Source organism: Scomber scombrus, chromosome 9 (genome assembly GCF_963691925.1).
Source record: "Scomber scombrus chromosome 9, fScoSco1.1, whole genome shotgun sequence".
NCBI lineage: Eukaryota > Metazoa > Chordata > Actinopteri > Scombriformes > Scombridae > Scomber > Scomber scombrus.
Window position 1 is genome coordinate 1,457,454 of NC_084978.1, and position 14,181 is coordinate 1,471,634.

Here is a 14,181-nt window from a genome sequence, read left to right on the forward strand (position 1 = left end):
AGAAAAAGTACAGCTTGGTGGAACTTGTTCATCATTTTTTTACTGAAACCAAAGAAGCAGGAATCTGCAGGTTTGAAAAGTTCCAGGTTGTGTTCATCTTTGATGGTCTGGATGAGTGTCGACTTTCTCTGGACTTCCACAACAATGATATCCTGACTGATGTTACAGAGTCCACCTCAGTAGATGTGCTGCTGACAAACCTCATCAGGGGGAAACTGCTTCCCTCTGCTCGCCTCTGGATAACCACACGGCCTGCAGCAGCCAATCAGATACCTCCTGAATGTGTCGACATGATGACAGAGGTCAGAGGGTTCACTGACCCACAGAAGGAGGAGTACTTCAGGAAGAGATTCAGTGAAAAGAAGCAGGCCATTACCATCATCTCCCACATCAAGACATCCCGAAGCCTCCACATCATGTGCCACATCCCAGTCTTCTGCTGGATCACTGCTACAGTTCTGGAGGATGTGTTGAAAAGCAGAGAGGGAGGAGAGCTGCCCAAGACCCTGACTGAGATGTACATCCACTTCCTGGTGGTTCAGACCAAACTGAAGAACATCAAGTATGATGGAGGAGCTGAGACAGATCCACACTGGAGTCCAGAGAGCAGCAAGATGATTGAGTCTCTGGGAAAACTGGCTTTTGAGCAGCTGCAGAAAGGCAACCTGATCTTCTATGAATCAGACCTGACAGAGTGTGGCATCAATATCAGAGTAGCCTCAGTGTACTCAGGAGTGTTCACACAGGTCTTTAAAGAGGAGAGAGGTCTGTACCAGGACAAGGTGTTCTGCTTCATCCATCTGAGCGTTCAGGAGTTTCTGGCTGCTCTTCATGTCTATCTGACATTCATCAAGTCTGGAGTCAATCTGCTGGCAGAAGAACAAACATCATCGCAGAAGTTTGAAACAATAAAAGACCAATCTGAAGAGTCACTTCTTTACCAGAGTGCTGTGGACGAGGCCTTAAAGAGTCCAAATGGACACCTGGACTTGTTCCTCCGCTTCCTCATGGGTCTTTTACTGCAGACCAATCAGATTCTCCTACGAGGCCTGCTGACACAAATGGGAAGAAGCTCACAGACCAATCAGGAAACAGTCAAGTACATCAAGAAGAAGATCAGTGAGAATCTGTCTGCAGAGAGAAGCATCAATCTGTTCCACTGTCTGAATGAACTGAATGATCGTTCTCTAGTGGAGGAGATCCAACTGTACTTGAGATCAGGAAGTCTCTCCACACATAAACTGTCTCCTGCTCAGTGGTCAGCTCTGGTCTTCATGTTACTGTCATCAGAAAAAGATCTGGATGTGTTTGACCTGAAGAAATACTCTGCTTCAGAGGAGGCTCTTCTGAGGCTGCTGCCAGTGGTCAAAGCCTCCAGCAAAGCTCTGTAAGTACACAGATAGTTATTGATTGATTGATTTATTGAAACATTTTTTTTAGGAGAAATATGAATATATATTTAAATACAAAAACAATATTTTCCCAAATGTATTCTCCAGGCTGAATGGCTGTAAGCTCTCAGAGAGAAGCTGTGCAGCTCTGTCCTCAGTTCTCAGCTCCCAGTCCTCTAATCTGAGAGATCTGGACCTGAGTAACAACAACCTTCAGGATTCAGGAGTGCAGCAGCTTTCTGCTGGATTGGAGAGTCCACACTGTACACTGGAAACTCTCAGGTCAGGATTCATCAACCTGTTCAATTAATCATCATTTAAACTGTGATTTATTTGAGTTGATAAACACCTGAACATTTTATCTACACAAATTATTTTCAGTGTGTGTTTAGATCCTGTGAATAACTTTCTGTCAACATATTTTCATTAGTTTTGTTTTTTTCTCTACTGGAACCTGAAATACCAGAGAGGAGTTTTAAGATTTTAAAATCGAATGAAGAACTTTGTAAGTGGCCCAAAGTAAAACCCATCCACACAGTTATTCAGTGAACGTTTTTTGGTAATAGTTGTAGTTTATTTTAATCTCACAGCAGTATCTGTGCTGCTGCAAAAGCTCAAGCACTTTGAGGCACATGGCTGGATAAGTCTGTGGCTGAACGTGCTCCTGCGCTGAGCCTAGAGAGGATATGAGGGATTGTCCAAGATAGCGTCCAGCTTTTCCACTCATCCTCTTCTCTGTCACTGCCTCCACACTGTCCAGTTCCATCCCCACAACAGAGCTGACTTTCCTCACCAACTTATTCAGTTTATTTGCACCACAGCTCCCAATGCCACCTCCCCAGCACACTGCGTCAAAGAAGATGACACTGGCCACCACAGACTGGTAGAACATCCATACCATCCTAGTGCACACATTAAAGGACCCAGAAAGAACAGCCTGCTCTGTCCTTTCCTTTAGAGGGCCTTAGTGTTGTTTGACTAGCCTAGTGGTTGGCCATTTCAATTGAGAAGTAGTGACTGAAAGTATTACGTTTAACTCTGAACACTACAGAAACATATTGGTGTTGACAATAATAAACACATCACCTTCCAATCCTGCAGTGATCTCAGATCATGTAACGTGTGTTGTTTTGTGTGTTTGAAGTTTGTCAGGATGTGTGATCACAGAGGAAGGCTGTGCTTCTCTGGCCTCAGCTCTGAGCTCCAACCCCTCCCATCTGAGAGAGCTGGACCTGAGCTACAATCATCCAGGAAACTCAGGAGAGAAGCTTCTGTCTGCTGGACTGGAGGATCCACAGTGGGGACTGGACACTCTCAGGTATGGACAGACAGGTGTATGGAGCTTGGTTCCTATCTTTATTATAGAGCATAATATATCAATGTCAGAGTATAATTTACATGAGCACCTGTACCACAGCATACCACACTCTTTAATAAAGATAGGAAGAAAAACTCCATGCAGGTGGATACTCTCAGGTATGGACAGACAGGTGGAAACTAAATGACAAACAGAAAGCTCCATTGAACTCACCTCAAACACTTCAGACTGCAGCTGATTGTCAGCTGTAACCATCATTCATGAATGTTCCACAGCTGTGTGAGAGGAAATAACTTGTCAGTCGTCCAAAATATTGTTGAGGAAAGACAAACAGAAACATCCGGTTTATCATTTTCATGTTAGTGTGAATCTGTTTAAACAGTCCTGTCACCTGTTCACAATACAAACTACTGAGTCTGAAAAGAAAATGTCTTTTTGTCTACATGATTTGACGTTGAGATGCCTGTTTTTGATTGGCTGAATGCAGCTGCTGTTGATAGTCGTCGTGTAGCTCACCGGCACTCAGCTGATTGACTGTTGTGTTGCCATGCAACAACAAAGCTCCTCAGTTTGATCAGGATCAGAGCTGCAGGGAAAATATGACTGACTTTTTATAGAGTGATGTCATGTCCATGTTTGCATGCTGAAAGAGAACGTGCTGCTCTGACCCCCCTCCTCCTTTCAGCCTGCAGCCTGCTGGAGTCCGATGGTTGACACCAGGTCTGAGGAAGTGTAAGTGTGTTTTTCATTTCATTCATGAAAACAAAGCAAACTTCAAACTGTGACATCACTCATTAATATCTTACTGAGGATAAAGATGATGTCATCATCAAACCGATGATATATCAATAACTGCAGCTGTATTGTGTCTCGTTCTTTCCATCAGATTTCTGTGAACTCACACTGGATCCAAACACAGCAAACAGAGAACTAAAACTGTCTGACAACAACAGGAATGTGACAAATTTGAAGGAGGAGGATCAGTCATATCCTGATCATCCAGAAAGATTTGATTACTGGCCTCAGCTGCTGTGTAGAAATGATCTGACTGGTCGCTGTTACTGGGAGGTCGAGTGGAGAGGAGACGTTTTTATATCAGTGACTTACAGAGGAATCAGCAGGAAAGGAAACAGTGATGACTGTGTGTTTGGAAGGAATGATCAGTCCTGGAGTTTGATCTGCTCTGATGTTCATGGTTATTCTGTCTGGTACAACAAGAGCGGAACAACCATCTCCTCTCCCTCCTCTTCCTCCTCTGTCTCTAACAGAGTAGCAGTGTATGTGGACTGTCCTGCTGGCACTCTGTCATTCTACAGAGTCTCCTCTGACACACTGATCCACCTCCACACCTTCAACACCACATTCAATCAGCCTTTGTGTCCTGGGTTTAGGGTGTGGTCTGGTTCTTCAGTGTCTCTGAGTCCTCTGTAGGAGGGAGAGTCTCCTCCTGTTAGAGAAACGTTCTCATCGCTGACCAGATAGTTCAGTCTGTACAGTTATTTTTGTGTGTGTGGATGTTAATTCATATCTAATTTCATGCAGTAGATTTGACTTATCTTTGAGCTATACTCATGCTCACAGTTTCAGGACTGTTCAAAATGTTCAGCTCACATTCAGTCTGACAGCTGTCATTCACTGTTTCTAAATACGTTATGCATCATCAGCACTCAGCTGTCACCAGTAGGTGTCACTTTGTATTCCTTTGGTTAATTCATCCTGATTGGTGGGAATACTTTTTATTGAAAGGAGGTTATATGTGATCGCTTTCAGTGTTTGCGTAAATATTCATTCAAATATTTGTTATGAATTGATTCCACTGGTTGTTATTAATATCACTATAACCATTACTGTTGAATTATTTAGTATTAGTCAACATTTGTATTTCCTCAATTTTTTCTATAAAAACTAATAAATCTTCATCATCAACTTTAGTATACAATGCTGATGAATAGTGGCGCCCTCTGGTGGCCCCAGTGACAAATTACAACACTATTCTGCACTGTGAAGGAGATTGTGAAATGATGTGCAGAAATCATTCAAAGCCTGTGGGTCATCCATGAAGATGTTTATGAATGTGTATTTGTAAATAATGATGATGTCTGAATAAAAGCTGTAAATGTCAGTAGATTCGAAGCTAAAAATTATGTGAACCTCAGCACTCAATTTCCCACACATAGAGGTTACAGGTCCTCATTTTTTCCTCTGGATTTTTTTTTATTACATTCAGTTTGGGACGCTTCATTCATATCATATATTTTACCACACTAAATTTTGAGTTTGTTTAATTCACTTTTGTCTCATTTACATCTACTATGTTTCTATTTAATTCTTACATTACTATTTACTTATAAATTGACTTATATTTATATTCCTCCAACACAATTAATTCCTGACACTATGGAGGACATCACAGATTGTTCTGCTCTGTGATATTTACTGACAAAGGATGGATGTTCTCTGTTTGGGTCTGTTCAGGTCCAAGTCTGGATCAGGAGTAATTATCCTCAGCTCTGTTTCACATTAGGACTCTTTACTTTTAAAATTCATTTAAGCATATTGACTTCAGTCATTCTTCATCCTCCCACCAGATGGAGCCAAACTCAACTAACTTTGTTCTGATAATTTCTGTCTGGATTGATATTAGCAGCAGCAGTAATATCAATGCAGGCACATTAACTTTAAAGAAACATGTCACTCACTTCTGGACACACTGACTGCGAACACTCATTCAGTGCCCATCAATCAATGAGTAAACAATCTGTCAGATGTCATCACACTGAGTTTGTACCTTTACCGTAAAAAATGTATATTATAGTCTGTATAATTATGGATGAATTTGTTATCCAGATGTTCTAGTTATTGACAGCACAGATCTGAATCTGCTTTATTGCACTTTGCTGCCTAAACTGCATCAACAAAGCCTGAGCTCCACCTCTGCTCCAGGCCCCGAAAACAAATAAAAGGACAATAAAGACTAAATCTATCTGATAAGGATTAATACAGTCTGTTAATGTTTAACTTAAACTGCTCCGGGTATTTTATTCCTAAGGTCAGCACTGTGCTGGGATCATATTTCTTCAGTGAACTTCTGGTTAAAGATTAATTCAGAGTTGAGACTTTATTTAAATCAGCATATATCTTCCTGCTTTGAGCCTCATGTTTGTCCTTCCTACGTTTGGTTTCTTGGTTGAAGTAGCTGAATAATTTCAGCTTCAGTCATCAGCTCGATAAAAATGATTTTCACCATCTAAAGGTAACGTAACCAACAGGTTTCATCATGTTTGTGTCAGCGGGTTTAAAATGATCTGACAGCAGTAGAGATGGTGGCAGTAGTGATTTATTATGTTGCTTTGTTGGATACTAGTGGAAGGTTTGAATGCTCTTAAGGACACTTCGTTAATCCTACTTGACTGTAATTAGCTTTGTTAACAAGAGGCTGTTTAGCAACAGAAATATCAGAGAAAACTGGAAAAGTTTGATTAGTCAAAATTCAAATTCAGCCTGTTGATACATGAAGTGACCAGAAAAATAGATACACCTGTATAATACAATGAAATACAACAGTGATGCAATAAGTGTTAAGTTGTGTTGGTTTATTGGTTGTGTGGTTGATGTGATGTTGTTGTGGACTTCATTATTTTGAAAGATGTTTCCAATATTTAGTCTCAACTTCATATATAGAGGAGAGAAACTTAAAACAACATCTGGATAATATAAAGCAACCCAGTAGAGTTGTTAAAAAGACCATCAGCACTTAGATTGGATGGATTTAAATGTATATTATTATGTATCACCATTCAGTGTTTTCATATTTTGGATAAACAGAGAACTTGAAAAACCCAGGAAAGACGATCACATTATTACAGAAGATATGTGTACATTCATCCTATAATTTTATGCATTAATTGTAATTAATTGTAATTATATTTTAATTGTTTTTTAGGCTGCTACTGCTGTTCAAGCTAATTCAATCCAGGATCAAATGAGTGTTTGCAGTATCAGCAGCTGCCTGTGCTGAGCCTTTACTAAATATTACTGCATTCACCAAACATTTTCTGTCATTTATTACTGGAAATGTTTTTGTATTGTTGATTTACATTTAATCAAGACCTAGACTATTAGTCTCCACCATTTAATGTGTCCATATGAGAATACCTGTTAATCATTAACCATTTATAATGACCTGGTTTAATAGCTGTTAAAGGGAACGTAGACACACCTGTATTACACACTCTGCTAAGATACATCACTGACAGTACTTAAACAGAGTCATGTGATTATGTACTGACAGACTTGACATAAAATGAACTCATTTCGCATTTTATTCATGCAAAGAATTGTGTGTGCCATCAATTTATTGTCAGAGACATTTTGTGGCCATTTGAAGGGTCACTCCATTCAGTCACCTTTGAACTGGTTTATGTTTTAATAACCAGTATCATTCTGTTAGTGAGGGACATTCAGTCTCTACCATATAACAAAAAACATGTGTTTCAAAGGTGGTATGGTTAGAGATTAACAGGTAATAAAAAGTAATAAAATAATATTCTCCAGTACATGTTGTGCAGCTGGTTCTAATGAGTGAGCATGTTGTTGTGTTTGTGTGAAGGTGTTTCTCTGCTATGGATCAGTGTGAGGACAGAGAGGAGGGAGTCCCTCCCTCTAAAAGCTCTCTGTGTGGGGAACATGACAGCCAGACCAAAGCTCAGAGGTGAGATGAGGATCTCTAACTGTCCATCACTGTTCTACACTCACATCACTCCACCATCATTATTCACACTCAAACATCTGTGTGTGTTGTTTTGAAGCCTGGAGCAGCACAGACCAGACTCTCCTGGGCCTGAACCTGGACCTGGACCTGGATCTGGACCTGAACCTGAACCCAGCTGTGTGTCCTTTAAGAGTGACCGGTCCATGTTTGAACCAATACAGTTTAAAAGACAAGAGTAAGTCCACATCAGATTACTTTTATCATGTCAGTAAATATTCAGTGAGATTCCATCAAAGTGATTGTCAGTCAGAGAGTGAATTTCCCTACATGGTGGTTGTCTTCTCTGTCTAACAGGATCCACCAGAGACCAGTTTCACTGGAACCTGGACCTGAGCCCAGCTGTGTGTCCTTTAAGAGTGACCGGTCCATGTTTGAACCAATACAGTTTAACAGAAAAGGGTAAGTCAATATCAGATTACTTTTATAATGTCAGTAAATATTCAGTAAATATTCCATGAAAGTGATTGTCAGTCAGAGTGTGTCAGATCAGAGAGGTGGAGATGATGAAGGACAGATTAGGATCAGTGCTAATGTGACAGAGGATGACTTTCTTTAAATATCACACAGACAAAAGGAGATCAGACATCATTCAGTTTGAAGTCTGAAGTCTGAAGCTTTTCACACTGCTGTTAATGTTCCTCAAGCCACCATGTTGATCCTTTCTTTGTTGGTCACTGAAAGTTTATCCAACAGCTACTGTTGCTGAAGACTTAACAGTGAATTTCCCTCCGTGGTGGTTGTCTTATCTGTCTAGCAGGATCCATCAGAGACCAGAATCTCCTGGATCTGAGCCCAGCTGTGTGTCCTTTAAGAGTGATCGGTCCATGTTTGAACCAATGCAGTTTAACAGACAAGGGTAAGTCAATATCAGATTACTTTTATAATGTCAGTAAATATTCAGTAAGATTCAATCAAAGTGATTGTCAGTCACAGTGTGTCAGATCATTGAGGTGGAGATGATGAAGAACAGAGCAAGATCAGTGCCAATGTGACAGAGGATGACTTTCTTTAAATATCACACAAACAAAAGGAGATCAGACATCATTCAGTTTGAAGTCTGAAGCTTTTCACACTGCTGTTAATGCTCCTCAAGCCACCATGTTGATCCTTTCTTTGTTGGTCACTGAAAGTTTACCCAACAGCTAGTGTGGCTGAAGACTTAACAGTGAATTTCCCTCCGTGGTGGTTGTCTTATCTGTCTAGCAGGATCCAGAGACCAGAATCTCCTGGATCTGAACCCAGCTGTGTGTCCTTTAAGAGTGACCGGTCCATGTTTGAACCAATACAGTTTAAAAGACAACACTCTTACAAGAAAGGGTAAGTTCACATCAGACTACTTAACAATGTCAGTAATGTTACTAAATATTCTAAAAAACAATTTCCGATCTTATATATATAAGAGAAATTGTAAATTAAAAGTTTATTAATACTTCAGTAGACTGTTGTCCAACCTGTTAAAGGACATAAATGATGCAATGACATACATTTTGATGGAGAGCTGATGCTGTATGGAGCTCCACTGTGATTGGCTGTGGGATTTCATTGATCAAAATTAACTAAAGAGCAGACACAGATCATATAGTCTGAAACATCCAACAGGTGCAGCATTGTGCGCAATATTCACCCAGTAAAACGCATTCATACAGAGAACTGCCCAGTTAACCAGTCTGACAAAACACTGAGGAGCTCCACTGGAGCAGCTGGAGGTTGTAGCTGTCTTGCTCCAGGGCACTTCAGCAGTGTACAGTGAGGAAGGGAGAGCTGTATGGAGGTTTGTTCAGAGCTGTTAGAACTAAAACAAACTGACTAATGAAGCCAAACACTGAACTGAAAGCTACACACAGACTGAGCTGTTGATTCTCAGTGGGATCAGCAGGACTAGTAAAGCTTTACCACTACAGGGAGTCATCTGATTCTCTGTTCACATCCAAATATCACTTGATGGACCTTTAGCTTGTGTTTTGTCTCTGTGTGGACAGACATAATGTGAGCTCATTCTTCATGATTCCTCCACAGAGTGGACCAGGAGAGCTCAGAGGTTCCCAGTGGTCAGTCTGCCCAGCAGCATCGAACACACTTGGACTCCATATTTATGGTCTGTACATGTACAACCACTACTTTTACAACTATTCTGGTAACAATCATCTCCATGCTGCACTTTGTAGACCAGTGGATTGTCAGTGTGTCCAACATGGATCTGATGTTTGCTTCATGATTTCAGTTTGATTGTGTCATTCATATATTATTCTGTTCCAGCTGCTGGAGGAGAATGTCGTCACTTTTGTGAAGAACGAGCTGAAGAAGATGCAGAAGGTTCTGAGTTCAGATTACCCAGATTGCTTAGAGGATGAGGAGGTGTTGGACGATGAGGAGGAAGAGCAGAGGAGGAGCAGCAGAGAGTCATTTCTGAAGATCACACTGCACTTCCTGAGGAGAATGAAGCAGGAGGAGCTGGCTGACCGTCTGCACAGCAGTAAGAGGAAATTAGATAAATGAGACATTTACTGATGTCTCAAGAAATAGAAGAAAATATGTTCATACACTGATCAGTCAAAACATTAAAATCACTGATAGGCAGCAATGGTTCGGATATATTAGGCAGTAAGTGCAGTCAGATATTGAATTTGATATGTTGGAAACAGAAAAAAAGGAGAAAGCATTAGGATCTGAGCAACTTTGACAAGGGACAAATTGTGATAATTGGGTCAGGGCATCTCCACAGCACGTTTTGTTGGGTCTTCCCAGAATGCAATGGTCCCTACCTACCAAAAGTGGTCCAAGGAAGGACAACCGATGATCCTTCGACAGGGTCATGGGAATCCAAGGCTCATTGATGCATGCAAGATTTGAAGGCTAGCCGATCTGGTCCAATCCCTCAGAAGAGCTACTGTAGCTCAAATTGCTGAAAACGTTAAAACTGGCTATGATAGACAAGTTTCAGAATACGCAGAGCATCACAGTTTTCTGCATATGAAGCTACGTAGCTGCAGACCAGTCAGAGTGTCCATGATAACCACTGTCCACCCAAGAAAGTTGCTTCAATAGTTCAGAACTGAACCATGGAGCAATGGAAGAAGTGGCCTGGTCTGATGAATCATATTTTCTTTTACACCATGTGGAGACTGTGTGTGTGTGCATCATTTACCGGGGGAAGAGATGGTACCAGGATGCACTATGGGAAGAAGGCAAGCCAGATGAGACAGCTTGATGCTCTGAGCAATGTTCTAATGGGAAGCCTTGGGTCCTAGCATTCATGTTGATGTTACTTTGACACATACCACCTACCTAAACATTGTTGAAGAACAAACACACACCACACATAGGAGAGTTCAAGGTGTTGCCTTGCGTCTAAATTCCTCAAATCTCAATCTTTTTTAAATTTCTGGGAAAATGTACTGGAAAAACAAGTCTGATCCATTGAGACCCCACTTTGCAACTTACATGACTTAAAGGATTTGCGATGACCTTTTTGGTGCCAGATACCAGAGGACACCTTCAGAGGTCTTTTGAAGTCCATTCATCAATGGATCAGAGCTGGACACACGCACGCACGCACGCACGCACGCACGCACACACACACACACACACACACAGACCACATTTGAAATTACCTCTGAAAATTCGGATTTCACCTCAGTTAGAAATAGGTTTGTATTTGTTGAAGTTTCAAAGTGAAGATGGTTGCTTTGTAATAATATAAGTCTAAAAGAAAATATTTAATTTATTTTATTTAAGATTTATTTGGCAGGGACAGTACACATCAATCAACATTTTAGCTCACACCGCTATGAAAATGTGTCAGAGGTAGCCAAGAAGCTAGTTTTAATGTGTAGTGCCTGGATAGTGTTCCACTAATATGATGCTCAGACAGAGAAGGCCGTGGATCCAAACATACTCCTTCTTTAAGGAACAACGCAGTCAACTCCAAATGTGAACCTTGAGGTTCTGGTATTGTCCTTTCTGTTCACAAACTGGTTCAGTGGTTGAAGGACAAGACCATCTAAGATTTAAAAAACAAGGCATCTTCAATGATTGAAGACACAATTAATCTAGAGCTAAGAGTTAAGAATAACAGGTATATCATCTAACACAAATTTCATTAGGTTCTTAGAAGCAGATCAAGGCAAGAGATGGATGATTTGATTCAGCTCATAGCATAGGCAATCTAACAGGGGCCAACTATGGAGAAATGTTTGAAGGTGGTTTCAAACAAAGGTATTCTGAAAAATCTGGGGGAATGAAACACTGAAGCAATTGCTTTTTACTTATTACTCGTGTGTTCATACAGGAAGTCATGCTAACAGATGTCGACGTAAACTCAAGTCTAACCTGCAGAAGAAGTTCCAGTGTCTGTTTGAGGGGATCGCAAAAGCAGGAAACCCAACCCTTCTGAATCAGATTTACACACCACTATTCATCATAGAGGGAGGGATTGCAGAGGTCAATGATGAACATGAGGTCAGACAGTTTGAAACCGCATCCAGGAAACCAGTCAAACCAGAAACAACAATCAAACATGAAGACATCTTTAAAGCCTCACCTGGAAGAGATGAACCAATCAGAACAGTGATGACAAAGGGAGTGGCTGGCATTGGGAAAACAGTCTTAACACAGAAGTTCACTCTGGACTGGGCTGAAGACAAAGCCAACCAGGACACACACTTCACATTTCCATTCACTTTCAGAGAGCTGAATGTGCTGAAAGAGAAAAAGTACAGCTTGGTGGAACTTGTTCATCACTTCTTTACTGAAACCAAAGAAGCAGGAATCTGCAGGTTTGAAAAGTTCCAGGTTGTGTTCATCTTTGATGGTCTGGATGAGTGTCGACTTCCTCTGGACTTCCACAACAGTGAGATCCTGACTGATGTTACAGAGTCCACCTCAGTGGATGTGCTGCTGACAAACCTCATCAGGGGGAAACTGCTTCCCTCTGCTCGCCTCTGGATAACCACACGACCTGCAGCAGCCAATCAGATCCCTCCCGAATGTGTCGACATGGTGACAGAGGTCAGAGGGTTCACTGACCCACAGAAGGAGGAATACTTCAGGAAGAGATTCAGAGATAAGAAGCAGGCCAGCACCATCATCTCCCACATCAAGACATCCCGAAGCCTCCACACCATATGCCACATCCCAGTCTTCTGCTGGATCACTGCTACTGTTCTGGAAGATGTGTTAAAAAGCAGAGAGGGAGGAGAGCTGCCCAAGTCTCTGACTGAGATGTACATCCACTTCTTAATGGTTCAGACCAAACTGAAGAACATCAAGTATGGTGGAGGAGCTGAGACAGATCCACACTGGAGTCCAGAGAACAGGAAGATGATTGAGTCTCTGGGAAAACTGGCTTTTGAGCAGCTGCAGAAAGGCAACCTGATCTTCTATGAATCAGACCTGACAGAGTGTGGCATCAGTATCAGAGCAGCCTCAGTGTACTCAGGAGTATTCACACAGGTCTTTAAAGAGGAGAGAGGTCTGCACCAAGACAAGGTGTTCTGCTTCATCCATCTGAGTGTTCAGGAGTTTCTGGCTGCTCTTCATGTCCATCTGACATTCATCAAGTCTGGAGTCAATCTGCTGGCAGAAGAACAAACAGCATCCCAGACGTCTGAAACAAGAAAAGACAAAACTGCATGGACAAGTCTCTACAGGACTGCAGTAGACGTGGCCTTAAAGAGTCCAAATGGACACCTGGACTTGTTCCTCCGCTTCCTCCTAGGCCTTTCACTGAAGACCAATCAGATTCTTCTCCAAGGTCTGCTGACACTGACCCAAAGTAGTTCACAGACCTACCAGGAAACAATTGAGTACATCAAGAGGAATATCAGTGAGAGTCTGTCTACAGAGAGAAGCATCATTTTGTTCCACTGTCTGAATGAACTGAATGACCGTTCTTTTGTGAAGGAGATCCAAGGCGACCTGAGATTAGGACATCTCTCCACAGAAGAACTGACTCCTGCTCAGTGGTCTGCTCTGGTCTTCATCTTACTGTCATCAGAAGAAGATCTGGATGTGTTTGACCTGAAGAAATACTCTGCTTCAGAGGAGGCTCTTCTGAAGCTGCTGCCAGTGGTCAAAGCCACCAACAAAGCTCTGTAAGTACACAGATAGTTATTTATTAATTGTTTATTGAAAGATATCCAAAGACATTTTTTTCAGTGGGGCAGAACAAAAAGTATTTATTGATTTATTTATTGATTCATTGGAGAGACATTCAAATATATTTCTTTAAGAGGGGATAATATATATGATTCATTAAATATTATTCCAAATGTATTCTCCAGACTGAATGGCTGTACCCTCTCAGAGAGAAGCTGTGAAGCTCTGCCCTCAGTTCTCAGCTCCCAGTCCTCTAGTCTGAGAGATCTGGACCTGAGTAGCAACAACCTGAAGGATTCAGGAGTGAAGCATCTGTCTGTGGGACTGGAGAGTGCACACTGTACACTGGAAACTCTCAGGTCAGAATTAATCAAACTAATCACCATTTAAACTGTGATTTCTATGAGTTGATAAACACCTGGATGTTTTATCTACTCTACTTCTCTACTCTACTCTCAACTGATTCAAGATACTTTCTAAACTAAAAACACCATACAGTTTAAACTGCCTCTCTCTTATCATGATTTCAGAATCTGCTCTTCATCAGGAGGATTTTTACAAGATTCTCTAGTTTAGTTTCATGTAGTGTCCAGCACAGAGATATC

General features: G+C 41.3%; 1 protein-coding gene and 1 pseudogene across 1 annotated transcript; both read left to right on the plus strand.

The window, feature by feature from the left end:
- The window catches only part of LOC133986372 (uncharacterized), an 81,577-nt pseudogene that overhangs the window by 5,531 nt on the left and 61,865 nt on the right, over positions 1-14,181 (plus strand).
- Positions 11,670-13,576, plus strand: LOC133986298 (NLR family CARD domain-containing protein 3-like). Its single transcript, XM_062426126.1, has 2 exons — positions 11,670-11,679; positions 11,769-13,576. Exons 1-2 carry the CDS (start codon positions 11,670-11,672, stop codon positions 13,574-13,576), a joined length of 1,818 nt encoding a protein of 605 aa, XP_062282110.1.